General features: G+C 44.8%; 1 protein-coding gene across 5 annotated transcripts; it reads right to left on the bottom strand.

The window, feature by feature from the left end:
- Positions 1 to 934: 934 nt before the first annotated feature.
- Positions 935 to 12,454, bottom strand: Znf639 (zinc finger protein 639). Of its 5 annotated transcripts, none has more exons than XM_060378195.1 (8): positions 12,356 to 12,454; positions 9,741 to 9,947; positions 7,624 to 7,694; positions 6,727 to 6,795; positions 5,197 to 5,266; positions 4,769 to 4,879; positions 2,968 to 3,102; positions 935 to 2,343 (listed from the first exon to the last, which is right to left on the bottom strand). In XM_060378195.1, the coding sequence occupies exons 4-8, from the start codon at positions 6,778 to 6,780 to the stop codon at positions 1,190 to 1,192; spliced, it is 1,524 nt and encodes a 507-aa protein (XP_060234178.1). In that variant the 5' UTR covers positions 6,781 to 6,795; positions 7,624 to 7,694; positions 9,741 to 9,947; positions 12,356 to 12,454; the 3' UTR covers positions 935 to 1,189. The 5 variants fall into 5 exon arrangements, with proteins under 5 accessions (XP_060234178.1, XP_060234180.1, XP_060234181.1 ...); XM_060378197.1 differs by having other exon boundaries at positions 12,227 to 12,364; XM_060378198.1 differs by lacking the exon at positions 12,356 to 12,454 and adding an exon at positions 10,182 to 12,121.
- Between the last annotated feature and the right edge of the window lie 7,366 nt (positions 12,455 to 19,820).

The raw sequence follows: 19,820 nt of genomic DNA, 5'->3' as shown, positions 1-19,820 counted from the left end.
TCTTGAAGAGCAACAAGTACTCTTAACCACTTGTGTCATCCCTCCAGCCCCAGAGATTTTACATCTCCACTCTTTAGATTCCAAGTGAGTACCATCACACCCTGTACCAGGTCTTTAGTGAGTTAAAAATGAGCATAGCAGGAGGCCATAATATCGTGATTAAATATTGGGATAGTCAAATCAGGAGATCACCATGTGGAATAACTGCCTCGAACAAGCTGAAAAGCTAGGGTTGAATCCTTCCCTAGTAGCCCTCAGAAGAAATAACCTGGGCCAGTGGTTTCAGAACTGGTTAAATTTCTGCTATTTAAGAGACCTATTTTGTAGCTGTTGTAGCAGCCACTGGGATGCAGACTACCAATTACCACATCAGAAACCCTTCATCCCACATTCCCAACTCTATGGTAATACTTTAATGGATCATCTCAATCCTCTGGTAAGTTGTCAGAAGTGTGAGGGGGGCCAGTGACTTTGCTATATAACTGAGGATGAAATACCAGGAGCTCTGGTAACAGGTACTTAGATGAGGACTAAATGCCAATTGGTTATGAAGGTGTATAAGCATCTTTACTGTCTCATACCTTCCCAGCCCTCCCCCATTACATCCTTCAACTCAAGTAGAGGCTTAAGAAGAGTCCACTGAGTGGTGCTTTACACCTGCTGTCCCAGAGCCTGAGGGGCTAGGCTCTGCCAGTAGTTTGAAAGCAGCCTGAGCTACAGAGTGAAACCTTGTTTCAACCCAGTTCCAGGGGATCTAATGCCCTGTCCTTCAGCCTCCTTTGGGCACTGCACACACCTGTTGTGCTTACATGCAGGCAAAACCCCACATACAATGAACCCTGAAACCACCACCACTCCCACAGTGCACCCTGTGCAATAGTTTCACTTCATACAAGGGTCTCTTGAGTTTACAGAAAGACAGTAGTTCCTGTGGTCAGTTTCTTCAGTACCTTTGTTTCCATTCATTAAGTTGGAGCAAGAAACTCACCGAAAGTGACAACTACGGACTGTCATGCAATTGAAAACACCACCATTAAGTATAATTATATACTCAAAAATACAGTAATGTCAGAAAAACTAAGTCAGAAAACTTGTCAAAGGCAAATTATATAAGTTGTGTTTGAGCTTACCCACTTTAACATTAGAAAAGGATTTATTCTTTTACATAAACATTACGTAAAGCTAACAGTCAGGTAGTCTCGTGGACTGGAAGGTGGCTGATTAATTCCCTTTCGTTCCCAAACCTCATCAAGCAGTCACTACATTTATGAGGCAAGTCAGCTGAATGCTTGAAATCTAGATGAATTTTAAGATCTTCAATTTGTCCTGTTGAATATTCACAATACTGGCATAAATAAATCCCTTCAGATAAATGTGAATTTAGATGCTTGCAATATTCCAACATGCTGGAAAAGCCCTTCCCACAGTCATCACAAACATGAGGGAATATTTTGGTATGCTCGATAGCAACATGTCTGTTCACATTTGTGTGAAGCCTGCTCCGAAAGCCACATACTTGACACACGAAGAAGTTTTTGCATTTGTCAAAGGTGATCTTGCTTAGAAGGCTGCACTGCCCATGCCCACCACCGCTGCACTTGTCACTGAGCTCTATCAGTCTTCGAGCATGCTCATTGACGACGTGGCTGTGCAAGTCCTCAGGGTCACCGGTCTCATGCTCACAGAACTGGCACAGGTACTGCTCGTCACGGCTGTGCTCCTGGAAGTGCAGGTAGAGCTCACTGCTTGAAGAGAACTGCACATCACACTGCTCACACCAGTAAAGGTGGTCGCTGAAGTGGGTATCTGCAATGTGCTGGCTGAGGTTTTCGAAGATCACTGTCTTGTAATCACAGTACTTACAGATGTAGGGGTCTTCTTCATGAAGTTTGGCATGCTCAATAAGCAGCATATTGGTGGAGAAACTTTCCTTACACACCCGACACACATTCGAGTCAGTGCGCTTGTGTTTCAGGATCACGTGTTGTTTTAGGTCAGAAAAATACTTACTGTTGAATTCACAAAGTTCACACTTATAGAGGCCACTGCTGTTGGCTCTCAATAAAGGCCACTTCTGTTGGGCAGTCACATTCAAAGCTTGGCTCTTGTCAAGTATTTTACAGAGTTTAGCTGGTGGTTCTTCATCAGTCTGGTCTTGGAGGCTCTCAGAGGAATTGTTCTCTGTCTCTATATCATAATCTTCAGAAATTGCATGGACTTCTACAGCAATTGGGACGTCTTCTGAGGTATGAACCTCTATAGGGTTCTCCTCTTGAGTATTCTGGTGCACTGACTCAGGTGAGTCACACTCTTCCTCACAGATCTCAACATCAGCAGACTTTTCTGAAACAAAGGAAACCCACTGTTGTAGTGCTGAACTGAATACACTCCATTAGAAACAACCAGCCCATTGTAACAGACTGTACTTTATACACTCCTTTAGAAACAGCTATCCTACTGCTCTCATATGGTACTAATAAAGCTCTTTTAGAGACAAAAGAGATGGCTCAGAGGTTAAGAGCACTGGCTGTTCTTTCAAAGGTCCTGAGTTCAATTCCTAGCAACCACATGGTGGCTCATTAACCATCTATAGTAAGATCTGGTGCCCTCTTCTGGGGTGTAGGCATACATGCAGGCAAATACTGTATTAAAAAAAAATAAGTAAATCTTTAAAAAAAGAAAGAAAAAGAAACAACTGTCTTGAAGCACTGCACCTCATTAGAAACAATAGTATGTATGCCTTTAATCCCAGCACCTGGGAGGTAGAGGCAGGCATTATCTCTGTGAGTTCAAGGCCAGCCTGGTCCATAAAGTGAGTCCAGGACAGCCAAGGCTACACAGAGAAACCCTGTCTCAAAGCTGAAAAAAAAAAAAAAAAAGAAAATGTGAAAAGTAGTTAAGAGTTTGTGCTTTTACCTGATCTGAACAAAATAGGCTAAATGCTATTAGTTAATGAGTTCCCCTAACCTGTGGAAAAGACAGTGTGGTCTAGAATCCTAAGAACGGGGCTGGGAACCAGGTAGTTCTGATTCCTGTTTCTGGCCTTGGATCCATCTGTAAATTTGGGCAAGTCATTTGATGTCTCAGGATCAGAATCATCATCTGTAAGAAGAATTTAGAAAAATTATATCAAAGCATTAAACATCAGAAAATACTACTTTCAATAGCAATAAAAGATAACTTAGATTTAGCCAGGAAAGGACATTATTACCTATTCTAGATCCCTAAAGATATTGAGAATATGCCAGAATATTGAGAATAATCCACTGCCTTTGTTTATATGGCCCACTTACACTAGAATACACTCTGAACTTCCTACAGAATTTTAAGATATTGAGATTGAATCTTTATTCCTCTAGTCTAGCCTCATTCCCTCCAAGTTAGGATAGGAAACTGAAATAAGGGTCAAAAAGGAAAAACAGACTGCAACATCTCTGTGTTTTAATACACTTCAGGGTTTTTTTTGTTTTGTTTTGTTGTTTTTTAAGACCTTGTTTTTTAAAAAAAGTTTTAGACTTAGGGGAAAAAAACTAAGAAGTGGAGAGTTGGCTTCCATCTTCCTAAGAAAGGAATATTGATATAAATAAATGCAAACTCTTCTGTGCAGCAATTTTTCTTTTCTACCCCTAATTATTCACAAAATCCTTTATATCAGTGTAGATTCATATTTTCTCAATTTACTCCAGCTCTGGCTACTGCAAGCTTCCTTTTGTCTCTATCATGAGGTGGAAGGCAGGGCCTCGTGTGTGGTGGTCAAGCACTCTTGCAACTGAGTGCTTCTCGAGATCACCTTCAGTTAACCCCTGTGCTCCATTGGCCCATCCATACTGTGTGTGTTGTTTTGTTTTCCAGCACCACAAGATGCTCTAAACTCATGTTGTCTATTTCCTCCTCAGATCTAGAACCGGCCGTGTCTATAGGGACCTTAATTACTTGGTATTATATAAATCAAGCTCTGGACACAAAATGTGCTCACTGCTAGGGTGCTTCTTTTAGGACTCTCAACTAAAAGAGCGAAACAGTTCTGTGAACTCTCACAGGTACAGATGCAGGTCTGTGAGCACTTCTGTGTGTCAGCATTGCAAATCTGTACTGCACCAGACAAGGCCTCAGACTGATGACTCACAGAAGGGGAGAAGGGAACAACAATAGGTGCAAAGAAAGTAAAGAATCAGCGCACCTTCATACCATTTACCAATCCTCAAGAAAAGCGGGGGCAACAAAATGCAAGACCGAAATCCACCAAACGGCCACTCTCGATCCTTCCCTTCTATCAGCACTACAGACTTAGAGAAGTGAGCAAAATGATTCCTAACACTTGACTATCAACTCTCCAACTCTAGATCACTCTGCTTTGTATCAATTCTTAGCCAACTAAAAAGGAGTTTGCTTAAAAATGAAAATTACTTATTTAAGAAAACAAACTGAGCCAGGCACAGTGGCATACACCTATAATCCCAGCACTCAGGAAGGCAGAGGCAGGCAGACCATTACGAGTTTGAGGCCAACCTGGTCTACAAAGTGAGTCTAGGACAGCCAGGGCTACACAGAGAAACCCTGTCTGGAAAAGCGAAAAAAAAAAAACACACAAACTACCTTTTCAGATAATTCCCAAGAAAAAAATACACCAAGGCAGCTTTGTTTCTTTGTGACTTTTTGTAGTACTACAGTGGAGTCAGATCTTACACATGGTAGGCAGACACCCACACAGTCATCCGTAGGTCCTGTAAAAGCAAATTACAGAGTACCCTGGAAATTAGGAGCATACCTTTGTTGTCAAAATATTTTAAGTCTGGCTGTCTCATAGAGCAGACACTGTAACAATGATCAGAAAAGATCCCACTGACTCCATCTGCGATTCTGCTTATTCCAGAAGAATCTGAATGTAAAACAAAATGAAGACAATTCCTAGCACAATGTACAGATATCTAGTGATGCACAAGCCTGCCTGACATTCAAATCTTTTGTCTACTTTTTCCTCCCAATGTTGAAGATTGAATCCAGTGTCTTGCATGTCAGGCAAACCCTCTACACTGACCTATATCCGTAACCCATCTTTTCATAACTTTAATGAGTTTCAGTAGGGAATATGTAGCCTGTTCATCAGTTGCACACTTTCGATCAAACACTGACATCTGGCATCTTTGAAAGAGCCATTGGCTAGAGTGTAGTAAAAGCCCAGCGGCTACTGCATACCTAGAGTGTCAGCGCTGCAGAGGCTGAGGTGGATCAGCAGTGAGGCCAGGCTGGGCCATACAGCATGGCCCTAAGAGAAAAGAAACGGTGGGAGATGAGTTCAGTTCACAGCACACACAAATGGTGACTCACAACTGTCTGTTACACATAAAAAATATAAAAAATATACACACAAGGAAACATTTTCCTTATAATTTGAATCTCACAAAATATACATATGTACTAAATGCTATGCTAATAATTCAAATAATGAATCAACTACCATGAACTACTAAGAAGGCATGCCACATAGTGCCAAGACAGCATACGTCAGGAGAAATAGCCCTGAGCAGAGAGGCTTCTCAACAGCAGCCATTCCAAATGCTGCAGAAGCAATAGACCAGGCCCATTCTCCTCAAAGAAGCAAGCTAATGAGTATGTATGAAATGGTCTCTTTTTTAATTTTCATTTTATGTACATTGTTTTGCCTACATGTATATCTACATGAGGGTGTCTTGGAGTTACAGACAGTTGAGAGCTGTGGGTGCTGGGAATTGAACCAGGGTCCTCTGGAAGAACAGTCAGTGCCCTTAACCACAGTACTATCTCTCCAGCCCCTGAACTGGTCAGTCGGTCTGTCTGTCTCTCTCTCTCATTTGTCTGTGTAGTCCTGGAACTCACTCTGTAGACCAGGCTAGCCTCCAGAGAGCTGGAACTAAAGACATGTACCACCACGGCCTTGAACTTTTTTTTTTTTTTTTTTTATGAGATTGGGTCTCATGTTGCCCAAACTGGCCTGAGTCTGGATCTTTCCTGCCTCCACCTCTCAAGTGATGGATTAGCAGTGAACCCAGTGCTTCATGCATGCTAGGCAAGCACTCTATCCACTGAGCTGCATCCAGACCAACCCTCTTCTTCAATTAACACAGGAGCCAACCTCAACCACAAATTACACAATCACAGTGGAAACTGAGACAGAGAGATGGCTCAGTGACTAAAAGCACTTGTTACTCTTGCAGAGGACCAGGGTTCAGTTTCATCATTTGTAAAACCAAATGATTGTTGCACAACCACCTGTTACTACAGTTCCAGGGGATCCAACACCCACTTCTGACCTTCCTAGGTACCAGGCATGCACATACACATGTAGACAAACATACATAAAACAAAGTTCACAATTCCAAAAGAGTGTGTAAGATAAAGTTTTTCTCCCTCAATGCAAAATATCTTATGCTGAAGTTATTGCTGCAACTTAAGCACAGCTTGTGACTCTGGCAAAGTCCAACTAAGCTCTATGAGGAGTAAGCTTGGAAATCTAGTTTTAATATTTCTAGCCCACAGAGCTGAGCAGAGTAGAATGTAAAGTTGTAAAACATCCCTGTAGCACTCCACCTAGCAGACAATGTATATGCAGAGGATTTAGTCTGTGTTCTCACAACAGAAAATGGTGTAGATATTCTGTCTTATCATTTATGCAGAAATAGATGGGAGTAACAGCTGTATGAAAATTAATCCATTACCCTTTCAAAAATAATTCAATTATACACTAACCTGAATAACGAGAAGGGTGTAAAGTCTTCCTTTTTCTTTTTTTAGGATATTCATTCATATCTTTTCGCTCTAAAATATGAAAAGCATTTAACAAACATGGTACAATAACTGATAGTATAAAAATTCTTTTGAGCCAAAGAATTTATTGGCAATAAGAAATCTGGGGGAGGGGTGTTGAAGAAATGGTTCAGCAGTTTCTGAGACGACTGACTGCTGACTGCTCTTCCATAGCACCTGGGTTCAACCCCCAGCACCCACATGGCAGCTACTACCCTCTGTAATTTGAGTCAAAGGGGATCTGACTGCGTTCTGTGGCCTCCAAGGACACAAGGTATGCATGTTGTTCAAGACATCCGTCCACAGAAAACATATTATAAAGGAGTCTGTGTGGAACGTGAAAACAGATGTCAGAACAACACTGCACCACACCTCTATTGAAAGCATTAGAACTCCCAGACAAGCCTAGACTCTGAGACCCTGTCTCATAAAACAAACTTTTATTCTCAACACTCAGGAGCCTGAGAAAGGCAGAGTTCTAGGCTAGCCTGGTCTACATAGAGTTCCAGGCCAGCCATGGTGACAAAGTGAGACCCCTCAAACACACACAAACAAGCCATTATGCCTGTGCACGTACAACGTTTCTACAGACTTCAAGCTAAAGTCTTGAAGCTGTATTTCTTTAAAAATATAGTTGTGAGTCTACATTAACATAATGACTCCTGGGGGGGAGGGGGATGTCTTGTACAGAATCTTGGAACATCAATAATTTTCAAGAAAGAAGAATTTTATGAGGACACAATCAACATTCTGAGAACAGAAGTGTCGCAACCACTAAACAACTAAACTCCCATGAACCATTAGAAAATTTACTAGTTGGTTTGGCTGTGTTCCACTTACTTGGTATAATTCTCAATACTGCAGCAAGGAAAATGAATTACAGGTAAGTTTCCACAGATGGCAAAAAGTGCCTAAAAGAAAAAGAGACCAGAAGTCATATAAACAGTAGTACCACTGAGCAAGCTGTAGCTCATGGGTAAAATGGTTCCACATCTTAAATTAGCAACAGGAAGAATGAACTTAGGCATATTCCTTATGCTTTCTAAACTATGATCTATATTCAATTATATGTAAAATGTTCATATTTCTTTGAAACAAATTTACTTTATAGCCATAGCATATCTTGATGCCAAAATTATAGTATAAGTATACATTAATTTACTCAGTCATTAGAAAAATCACAAATGGCTGGTCAAAGTGGTATATACCTTTAATCCCAGCATCTGGGAGGCAGATGCAGGTAGATCTAAGAGGTTGAGCCCAGCCTGGTCTATAAGTAAGCTCCAGGTCAGGGCTACACAGGGAGACTTTTTAATATATATATATATATATATATATATATATACACACATATTACATATATATAATATGTACATATGTTATATATTTTACACATATACACATCTATATATAATCTATATATACATACATATATATTAAGAAAAAAGTACAAATAAAATCAAATATTGAATCACAGACCTAACACTGACCAAGTGCTTAACACATTAGTGTTGATTTACTGAGTATCAACTATATACCAGAAATACTTTTTTTAAAAAGATTTATTTTTTACATTTATGAGTTCTCTACCTGCATGTACACCTGCATGCCAGAAGAGGGCCTCAGATTTCAGTATAGATGGTTGCGAGCCACCATGTGGTTGCTGGGAATTGAACCTGGGTCCTCTGGAAGAGCATGAGTGTTCTTAACAATTGGGCCATCTCTCCAGCCCCAGATAGTACATTTTCATTCACTCAGGTTAGATAATGTCCACACCTTGTCAATACTGGTGGTTGTGCCTTTTTGTTTTGTTATTTTTGGAGACAGGGTGTCCCTCTGTAGCCTTGGCTGTCCTGGACTTGCTTTGTAGACCTGCCTCTGCCTCCCTGAGTGCTGGGATCACAGATGTGCGTCACCATGCCCAGCGTACCTGCCTTGTTATTGATTAGAAACTGAGACATAACAAAGTCAAATCATAGCTGGTAGGGCTGTAGGGTTAGATTTGACCAGAAGTCTGACAACTTCAAAGTCCCTGTTTTTAAACTCATCTAAGTTTAAACCTGAGCAAGTTTCAGGTTAAAAAAAAAAAAAAAAAGCTTAGGTTGAGGTGTGGTGGTATACAACTTAATTCCAGCACCCAGGAGACAGAGGCATGCACATGTCTGAATTCTGGTCAGTTCTGTTTAGGCAGATCTGTTGAGAGTTGAGAGGCAATGCAAGTGCAGCTGAGTTCGTGGAATTCAGAGGCAGTTTTTAGAGAGAGAGGTTGAAGAGAGATCAAGCTAAATGGAAGTGAAGACAGAGTGAGAAGGAGCCAAAAGATTAGAACACATTGCTAGAGCTGGGAGTCGTGGCACACGCCAGCACTCAAGGAGCCAGAACCAGCCTGGTCTACAAATAGAGATCAGAACAGCAAGGATACAACAGAGAAACCTTGTCTGGAAAAATTCAACTTAGTTTGAGTCTAAGCAGAGCAATTCAGTCAGAGGCAGAGAGAGAGAGAGAGAGAAAGAAGAAGAAAGAAAGAGAGTGAAAGGCACTAGAGTGAATCAGTCATCTAGGAGAGGAGTTTGAGCCAGAATAAGCTGAGTTGAACCAACCAGCCAGAGCTCAGAAAGAACTAAAAGGGTGAGCTTATTCAGCAGTATGTCTCAGAGGCTGAAAACATTCCAGGCCTAGGTTAGATTGTATGAAATGGATAGTAGGCCTTTAAGATAACAATTCCATCAGGGTAACAAAAGTTACTCTTTACATCCCACCATAGTCCTGTCCTAGCCTCCTGAGTCCCGGGGCTACAGGCTATAAGATGAATCTCGTTTCAAGTGGATGCATCCCTGATGGGCACATACTACTTCTGCATATCACATGATCACATTTATTAAGCACGTTCTTAATGCTTATGTAAGAACTCCCCAACAGTCCCATGAGGAACACAAAAGTACTCCCTTCAAACTCACCTCATTTCAAGCAATGAAGAGACCAATTCTGTCAAAGTCCATTATGATATATCAGAACTAAGGACGGAACACTTGTCTTCAGACTGTTGGTATCAAGTAACTAACTGTGTGTGTGTGAACCCTCATTGCTCCATACTGCCACCAGCAAGTTCATCTTGCTCCAAGCTCTTAGCCAACCACTGGAGAGCAGAGGTGATATCTGAAAAACTGACAGCCATACTTTTATAGAATCATTTAGTACATATTCAAAATGCCAACCCAACACCATAAACAGCATTCTTTGTTTGGTTTTTGAAGACAGGGTTTCTTATAGCCCATATTATTATACTCTAATATCAGGGAGAACACGAAACTGTCAAGAGCATATCTCAGGTTATTCAGAACATGAGCAAAAAAGAAAAAAGAAAAAAAAAAGGAAACCACACACTGTATTAAAATTACCTTAAATTGAAAGTTGGATTTGGCTTGTCAAGTGAGGGAGGTAGAAGAAGACAATTTAATTTCTTAGGACTAACCATCAAAGGCTCATTAAGACCACTCACAACTAGCCGGGCACAGTGGCACGCACCTGTAATCCCAGGGGAGGCGGAGGCAGTTGGATCTCTGAGTTTGAGGACAGCCAAAGCTACACAGAGAAACCCTGTCTGGGGGCCTGGGTTGGGTTGGGGATGGGACACGACCACTCACAACCTAGAACTGCCATCCATCCTTCACACAAGCAAACAGTATGGGATTTGGGTATGCACAAGTGCCTTCTTAAAGACATCTGGGTACACACACATGCAAGTGCCACAGCACAGGAGTGGTGTGAGTCCTGGGGACTGAACTCCCATCATCAGGCTTGGCGGCAGATGCCTTTACTCACTGAGCCATCTTGACAGTTCGAGATTACAAATAACGTAAATCAAAACTTGTGCTCACTAATTATCCTATCAAAAAGATCATGAATCACCTGAAGCTTACCCCTACCCAGTTATACACAGGTAGAAAACTAAGTCACCTAAAATCCATTCACTTGGGAGAAAAATGTTAACATTGTGCTATATCCGGTTTATAATGTATCACTTAAAAAAAAAAGATAAGCTGGTGGTGGTGGCCCAGCACTCAGGAGAGAGAGGCCAATCTAGTCTACATATCAAATTCCAGGAGAGCCAAGAACACACAGAGAAACTCTGTCTCAAAAACCAACTACTGAGTGTTGTGGCCCATACCTTTATTCTCAACCCTCAGGAGATAGAGGCAGGAGGATGGTTCTGAGTTCTTGGCTAGCCTAATATACATAGTGAATTCCAGGCCAGTCAGAAGCACATAGTGTTTAAAAAAGCAAAAACAGATGGGATGTGGCCACATGTTAATTCTAATTTTATATCTGGCGTTAATCTGTTTGTTAAAGGCATATACCACCACTCCTGGCTCACTCTTCATTCTTTGAGAAAACATGGAAGAAAAATTCCCATTTTAAAAATGCCCAACCACATTCTCAGGCAAAGGGCAGTCTGGCTGTCAGCCTACATGTATATCCCCACAAAACTGGGAGCACAATATATGAAATATTATTTTACAAATCATCTTTCATATCCACAGCAGAGCTCAGTGGCTCACAGCTGATATCCTGGCACTCAAGAGTTTGAGGCAAGATTACACAGAAAGACCCTGTCTCCTAAGAACAAAATAAGCACATCAACACACAAGGGGGCATCTTGGCACCTGGCATCTTCAAAACTTAACGGTGCTTTCATGCAACTTCAGATGTCTTTACACAATACAAAGATGCATTTTTTTAAAGACTTTTCCTGTGTGTTAGTTCAAGGGAGGATGTCCTGGAGAAGGAGTTACCTATTCCAAATGAGAGTTCTCTCCAGCACCCAACACTTAATTTTTTTTTTTTTTTTGAGACAGGGACATTTAAAACATTTTCTTTTTCACCTCCATAAAATCAGGGCCGGTGTGATGGCTCAAAAGGCACTTACTGCTAAGACTGACGAAGTGAGAGCCATCCCCGGAACCCACATGGTGGGAAGAACAGACTTTTCGAAGTTGTCCTTCTGACCTCTACACTTGCGCCATGACACACGTGCGCATGCATACTCACAACAAGCACATATAATTTCAAGCACAAAAATAATTTTCACATCCTAAATGGAGCCCGGCGTGGTTGGCACACGCCTCCATGCCCAGCCTGGGCTACCCAAGACCCTGTCAACACAGAACAGGAATGGGAGCGGGATTCGGAGAGCGCTCGTCCCGTTTGGTCTCTCCCGAGACCCTCAGCCCGTGAGGACGCAGGACCCGGCCCCCGTGGGGCTCCGGCGTCTCCCGTGGGAGCGGCCTCCTGCAGGCGGGCACAGGCCTCCTGCAGGCGGGCACAGGCCTCCCCGGGGCGGAGTCCGCCCGAGCCACGGCGGCCAACACGCACCGGGCCGGGCAGGCCCCGCTGGCCCGGCGGCCCTCGCTCGGCGCGCAGGCCCCGGGAGGCCGGCCCTCACCTCAGGCAGCAGCGCGGTTCCGCCGAGGCCCGCCCGGATGCTGGTACGGAGGGGGCTGCCGGGCCGCCGCCCGCGCCCTCCCTTGCCTTGCCCTGCCCTTCCCTGCCCAGCAGGCCCGGCCGCACTCACCCGGTCGCCCCGCGCATGCGCGGCCGGCCGCGAGGGTTCGGGTGAGGAAGGGGGCGGGGGAGGGAAAAGAAAAACCCCGAGGAGGGGCCTGACGCTGAGAGGGGCGTGGCCCCGCGCGGAGGGCGGGGCCTGGTGTCTGGACAAGGCCGGGCCTCCGGTCTGTAACGCTGGGCTTTCCTTGGCCGGGGTTCCCTGGAGGCCCGCACCGGTCGATCGGCAGGGCGTTCAAGACCGTTAGAGTTTCCCCTTAAAGTGTCCCCGCAGCCTGATGTCGCAGACCGCATGGTGGTTGTCCTCAAGCCCCAACAAAGAACATCGGAGCTAGACACGTCCAAGTCTGGGCGAAGCGCGCTGTGACTCGAGATGGGACGGCAGGCCACACCCGGGGAGAAGTCTGGGGAGATTGGAGGTGGGGTTAGAGAAGGTGGGGCTGAAGAGATGGCTTCCCGGCTAAGGGAGTGTAGCTTCTCTTTCAGAAAAAGCACCCACATGGCAGCTCACAACCGCCTGTACTGTAACTCCAACTGCCTGGGATCTGAGGCCTCCGCAGGCACACACCTCCCCGTCCCCCCACCTGAACACAGATCAAATAAATCCCGAAAAAGGATTCCTGGTGAAGTGTACTGAGGCTATCACAAAACACTGGATTCTGTCATGTAAATTCTCTTCAGACCTTGACAGTCAATGAGCAAAGGATTAAACTGAATGAACATAGATAATTGTGAACATAATTTTCAGATTATTCCTCGGCTGGCAGTAGAGTTCAGTGGTGGTTTGTGCTTTGCAGAATGAGGACCGAGGTTGGAGCCCTCAGCATTACAAGTTACAGTCTAGAGTGTGGCTAGACTCGCCCCTCCCTCAGGGTTAAGAAGGAACTTCAGGGGCTGGAGAGGTTGCTCAGCTGTTAAGACAAGTGGCACTTCTCCTAGGAGACCCAAGCTCAATTCCCAACACCTACCGCGAGGCTCACATCTGTCTATATATCCAGTTCTTGGTCACCTGACGCCTTATTTTGGCCTCCATGGGCACCAGGAACACAGGCACATCCAGGCAAAACACTCATAAAAATACAAGTAAAACATTTAAAAATAATGTAATCCCAAGCCCCCACCACTGAGCTACCTCCCCAGCCCCTAATCTGGGTGCGAGTTAAAGATGTCAGTACAATTAGAAAAAGGCTTGTGGGTATTACTCGGTTTTGTAATTTAAGCACCTGGTTGTAAGTCAATGGCCAAATCGAGTCAGGTACCTTATTCCCGTGGTCACCCACAAAGTGCCAGCTGCGGTTCGTGCGTCACCCACCCACCGGCTGTATTCTTGTATTCTTGCTGACAACCACTTGCTATTCAGCGGGTCGTCTTCGACCCCCTAGCCATGCCTTCAGAGCCTTATTGGAGACACAGCTTGTTTGTGAGGGTCGGTTTGGTGACCTGTAGTTCTCGGTTTAGCCAAATGAATACTTACGGACGCCACTGTGACCCGAATAGAGTAAGAAAGGCTTTGAAGACACGCTTTACTCCTAGTATGCCTGGCGCAGAATAGGGGAACGGTGAGTGATCGGTAGCAGAGTTTATAAAGATGCTGCCCGCGGCTACTCGTTTCCCAGGGTGAATCCAGTGGTGGCCACAAGGGGACGCCATGCGATCGCTGTCAGATACAGGGTTTCTCATGCTTGCTCGTGCGTTTGTCTTAATTCTACGAAGCAGTTTTATTCCAAAGCATTTTGGAATAAAAAGTAAACACACGTCCTGCATCACTTAAAAAAAAACAACAAACAAAAAAAAAAAAAAAAAACTTTGCTGGGTGAGCCACGTAGGAGAGCGTCACAGTATTTCGATGCCATGCATCATTCTCACAAACGATTAGCAGTAGTCTTTCTTGCCCCCCACCTTTTTTTCTTTCCTCCAGGGATCCCTTTTTCTCCTCCTCAAGAGAAGTCAAGAGGGGTAATTGGGTAAAAGCCTGAAAGGCCTAGGATAACATTTGTACAGGAATATTTAACCACCATCCTCCCAACTTTTTGCTACAGGTGTACAGTAGCTTAATTTTTCCTGATTACAGAAGTGTATGTTATGCAGTATAGAAAAGTATAGAGAATAAAAGAAAATTACCAAATCCCACATCCATGAATAACCCCTTTGATCTATGTCTTTCCATGACTTTTATACCTGCATGCGCACATATTTTTCTCAAAAATCAGATTAGCATTGTTATGTGGCAGGGTTTTTTTCTTTCCAGTTAATATAATGTGAATATTCCTTATGCCATTAAAATGTTAGTGGCACCTTACAATTACTGTAAGTTAAATAGTGATGTTTAAGTTGTTTGCACCTTTTCAAAGACCTTGCCAAGCCAGGCATAGGGGCAAATACCTGCACTTGGGAGGTAAAGCCAGAACACCACAAGTTCAAGGCCAGGCTCCGATACATAGCAAGCTGGAGTTCAGCCTGGGCTACAAGGCCCTGGTCCCCACCTATACCCCATAAACACACATTTGGACTTATTAGTGAGCATTTAAGGCCTCCTGCTTAGCCTTTTCAAGGAAACCTTGGTAGCCACTGTGGTGGGGGTTGAGGGGTGGGGGGAAGGGTCAATACAAAAATATTTTTTAGTGTTTTTTATGACAGGCTTGGGAGGCCATAGGGGAAATCCTTTCAGTTTTTCCTGAGCCGTAATTGTCTGAAGTATTTCCATATCTGAGGTTTGAAGACTCAGCACCAAGTGTCCCACATACTGAATGGCAAGCATGGGAACGGAAAGACCCATCTTACTGTGATGGCTGATGTTATGTTTTAAGTTTCTACTGTGATTAAGAGATCTCTAACCCGGAAGCCCCACTTACCCAAGGACAGGTAGCTTCCTGGATAGCAGGGGCTGTTGTTCAGGTAACAAGCCACACGTTTTCACTTCTGTAAAGAAGCTCAATTGCCCCAACTGCGCAGCTGGGGTTCAGGGCGAGACCAGACTGTGTAGACCCTGTCTCAAGAAACTGAAGAGGAAGATTAGGGGCAAAGAGAGGCAGCATTTAGGGTGCTCTCTTCCTGGGCTCTGCAAGACATATGTTTGTGCCTGACTGGGTCAAGGTGGGAAGTATGCAGCCTTGTGAGGTTTTGCCTGTGTAAGCTTCTAATGTAATTTAGCACCCTAGCCTGGGAATCCTGGGTATGGACCTGGCCAGTGTCCATTGTTCTGGCCAAAATTGCCTCAAATTTGGCTTAAAAATTGTGCTAGTGGTCTTATTCTCATGGTGCAATTAACACCTGCTGTGCATGTCGACTAGCCAAACTGAGCAGAGAGCTTTCCCTCACCAGGGACTAATCACTATGGAATAGCTGCTCCTTGCAATTTTTGAAACTTCTGCTTGTGGAGGCAGGGCAGGGTTCCATGCATCTTTCCCATAATTCTCTCTTACTCCCCCCACCCCCGATTCTTATTTTCTCTCAAGCTGTCCTGAGACTCACTATATAGCCCAGGCTGGCTTCAAACTCCTGATCCCCCTACCTCTGCTTCACCAATGCAAGGGCTGTGAGCCACCACAGCCACATCGGGAAAAAGATATTTAAAACTTGTGAAAGAAAGGTAAATGGAAATAAAGAGCAAAGGAAGGGGGGGGGTGGAAGTTTCTACATCACAGGGTTAGCTACCACGTAGAATGCCAACCACAGCAGCCTAAGACGTCCCCTCATCTTCGAGGAGCCTCGGCTCCGTGTAGTGGGAATAAGAAACGGGTTCAGTGGTTACTGGTCCTTTAGGGAGGTTGTTTACAGTTTGTTAGTACCCATGGTCAATAAAGAAACAAAAAGAAAATAGATTTAAGGGTTTTCCTAATTCCTCTCTCCCCTCTGCTGTCACTGTTTTTCCCCCATCTAGTGCTAGGGGGTGATAGATAGATAGATAGATAGATAGATAGATAGATAGATAGTCTCTTTTGAAAATCCCAGAAAATGTCTGGGAGAAAGGCCCTACCCGAGGTCTCATACATTCAGGCTTTAATTCTGCTTCACTGACATTTTAACACAGAACATCTCTATGTGAAAGGAATGCTCTATGTCATCTTCACAGCAAATATTCATTGTGCTAGAATTCTCCCCTACAACATAATGTTTTTGTTAATTATTTGAGACTTTCATACAATGCACCAAATCACACTTCTCATTCTTCCCAGGTCCACCTTCCCACCTCTGCATACCCCTCCCCCCAAAAACCCCACCAAGTCCAATTTGTGTTGCCCATGCAATCATTTGAGCATGGTCAAACTCCTGGTGGCCAGCCCCTTAAAGAAAACTGAGACCGCCCCATCCCTCCCCTGCCAGAAGCCATCAACCGTGAAGGGCTACACTTCAGCATCAGGCAATGAGTCGCAGTGGTGGCAAAAACTGGGCAGGCTCCAGGCTGAGTCACAAAAGTGGCAAGACAGTCAGCTGCTCTTTGGCTGAAGCAGCAGCTGAACAGTTCAGAGGTGGCCAGGACAGGGAAAAGCAGGACAGGAAGAGATAGGGTGCAGGAAACGGAAGCTGAAGAAAGAGAGGAGTCTCTAAGGAGGCAGAGGCAAGATTGCAGGCTCTGGGTCCAGAGAACTGTCTTCAAGATTCCAGGCCTCAGGCCAAGACCTGTAACGTTAGCTGGTATGAAGGGACTGAGGAATCTCTACTTCCTAGCCCTGTACGACAGCTGTAATTAAGGGTCTGCAGGAATTAAAGCCACAAGAAGGGCGCTGCTGCACCACCTGCCTGCTGTTGTCACTCACTGCTGCCAAACCCTGCGATAAACAAGATACCAAAGACTGGTACTGGAAGAGCTTCTCATAGCCCACCTAGATAGGGGTCTCCCAGCCACCTGACTGTGGGTAATATTAAAAACTATCCAGGGCTGGAGAGATGGCCCAATGGTTCAACCATCTGTTCTTCCAGAGGTCCTGACTTCAGTTCCCAGGAACCATACGGTGGCTCACAACCATCTATAATGTGATCTGATGCCCTCTTCCGGCATGCAGGTGTACATGCAGGTAATAGCACTCATACATAAAAATAAATCAATAAATATTTTTTTAAAAATCTGCATTGGCTAGGCCTGGTGACCCAGGTCTGCAAGCTCTGCTCCTTGAGGGGCCAGGATAGAGCATTCCTTGCAGAATGACTGTTATATGCCTGTGTTTCTGTGACTAGCATTGATGAAGGTCTCCACCTACAAGAACATTCAGAATTAAACAAACGTCACCTGCATTGGGGGCTTCGGGTTTGGAATGGCTTCTTGGAGAAGTGTTAGGAATTAGCTGAGGGCCAAAGAGGAAAAAGGCTGTTGGCCAAAGGGAAGGCGTGGACCAAGGCAGTGAGAAGCAGATGCAAACTTGCCTCACCGTGTTTCATTCGAGGGGCCTAGTTGCTGAGAGGAAATGCCCTAGCTCACAATTCCTGTGAACCCTCCCCGTCCCCCAGCCTCTCACTGAGCACCGCAGAGGTGCAAGTAGAAGCCCGCACCCAGTCAGCTTGCAACTGAGACACAGGATTGGTGAGGCCCAGGCCGGGCAGGCTGGAGAGCAGGCCGGGTGACACACTGCCTGGCGGAAATTAAATGATAGATCTCAGAGGGTCTTGAGGTGAGAAAGCTCGAACCTTTATTCATGTGAAATCAAAGGCCATGTAAACCCTGGGCAGAGGGAGGAATTCCGAAGGTGAATGTGTTTGATTCGCTGGGGTCAGGGAGTCAGGATACTTAATGGTCCTATCACAAAAAGGAAAATATAGTGAGAGTGAGGGGAAAATCTCTCCAGGTACTGTTGAAGGTCACAGTTTAAGACTAAGATCTCCTTCGCAGGGTGGGCCATTTCTCGGTATTCCCAGTTGTTTGCTGGAGCAGTTTCCTTATTGGAAAAGGGTCTGGCCTGTAATCTGCCCTGAGGGCTATGTGCCACTCCTTACAAGTCTTGAGGTCACCCAGATCAGGGGACACTTTAGAACCCTGCTGAGAAAATAGAGTCTATCATCATAGTCCGAGAGCAAATAAATGGCTATCAGGACACGACTGACTTCAACCTTATCCACCAGAGCCCAACAACCGCCCACCTCATTTTTTGAAGCCTGGAATTCTTCAAGTAGGCCAGGCTGGCTGGCCAGGAAGCCCAGGGATCCCCTACCTCTGCCTCTCCAGCCCTGGGATTACAAGCACCAGCCATCTTACCTGGCTTTTTCTATGGGTGCTGGGGCTCAAACTCAGGCCCTCATGCTTGACCAGCCAGCCTTTTACCTGCTGAGCCATCTCCTCCGGCCTATCTTTGGTATCTTGAGACAGGGTCTTATGTAACCCAGGCTAGCCTGAAACTCACCGTGTAGCCAAAGACACTTTGAGCTTTGGACCCTCCAGCCTCCACCTCTCGAGAGCTGAGATCACAGGCATGCTATCAGCATGTCCAGCCAAGTTACCAGACTGGGCTAGCACCCACAGAAACGTTCCTGCCTCAGCTTTCTAAGTACTGACATTCCCGGGCTACGCCGCACTTGAATACCAGTTACCCAGGCAATGCCTTTGAGAGAACACACAGCCCCAGAGATCATTTTATCCATTAGAATCTGTGCCCATGAAGCAGCGGAGGAGAGAGGGGGAGAGAGAGAGAGAGAGAGAGAGTGCTCACCTGAATGAAATTGACTGATCCTGTGACGGAGAAGGCTGTGGGTGATGCACTCTTACTGTTCCCAGTCTCCGCCACATCAGAGACAACTTCTCCATTCCCCAGTGGGAGACAAAGCTGGCCTGAGAAGCTCCCAGAGCATACCCAACAGGGTTCACATTTTGTCACACAAAAGTCCACAGATCATAGGATGAGCCAGGGAAAAGAAGGGCTCAGTCCTCTGGTTTCACACTCCCTCTGACTTGAACCCATGGTTCCTGGCTACCTCCTCTTTGCACATCTTAATTTATCAGTTTTGTTGAGACAGGGCAGGGTGGCCTGTAGCCCAAGCTGCCCTTGAACTCATGGTCCTCCTCCCTCCACTTCCCAAAGTACTTAAATGAAACACCTGTTTGACTGTGTTCAGCTAACATTGTATTTTCTTCTAAAAATTTCTGATTTTAACTCTTATATTTAGGTCTTCAGTCATTTTAAGCTAATTTTTATGTATTGTGTGAAGCAGCATACAGTGAGTTAAACTTTTAGGAATTATATTTATTGTGTGTGTTTGTGCATGCACGTGTGTGCTTGCACTCACCTGTGCATGCCAGTGTTCATGTGATGGTCAGAAAACAACTTGAAGGAGTTTGTTCTCCCCTCCCCCCCACCATGTGAGTTTCCAGAATTGAACTCAGGTGTCAGGCTTAGCAGCAAGAGTCTTCACCCACACCAGGCAATCTCATCTGCCCACAGAAAGTCATTTTAAACTTTTTCTTTTTTAAGACAGGGTCTCAATATGTAGTCCTGCCTGGCCTAGAACTTATATGAACTCGTGGCCATGAACTCATAGAGATCCACTTG

The sequence above is a fragment of the Meriones unguiculatus genome, chromosome 2 (genome assembly GCF_030254825.1).
Source record: "Meriones unguiculatus strain TT.TT164.6M chromosome 2, Bangor_MerUng_6.1, whole genome shotgun sequence".
NCBI classification, from domain to species: Eukaryota; Metazoa; Chordata; class Mammalia; order Rodentia; family Muridae; genus Meriones; species Meriones unguiculatus.
The sequence above is the reverse complement of the archived record's forward strand: the minus strand, read 5'-3'. Positions and strand labels throughout refer to the sequence as shown.

Coding starts and splice junctions, on each gene's coding strand:
- Znf639 (XM_060378195.1), bottom strand. CDS start 6,780: ATGAATATCCTAAAAAAAGAAAAAGGAAGACTTTACACCCTTCTCGTT. Junction 4,880..5,196: donor CTGCAGCGCTGACACTCTAG/GTATGCAGTAGC, acceptor TTTTACATTCAG/ATTCTTCTGGAATAAGCAGA. Junction 2,344..2,967: donor CCACACTGTCTTTTCCACAG/GTTAGGGGAACT, acceptor CCTTTGTTTCAG/AAAAGTCTGCTGATGTTGAG.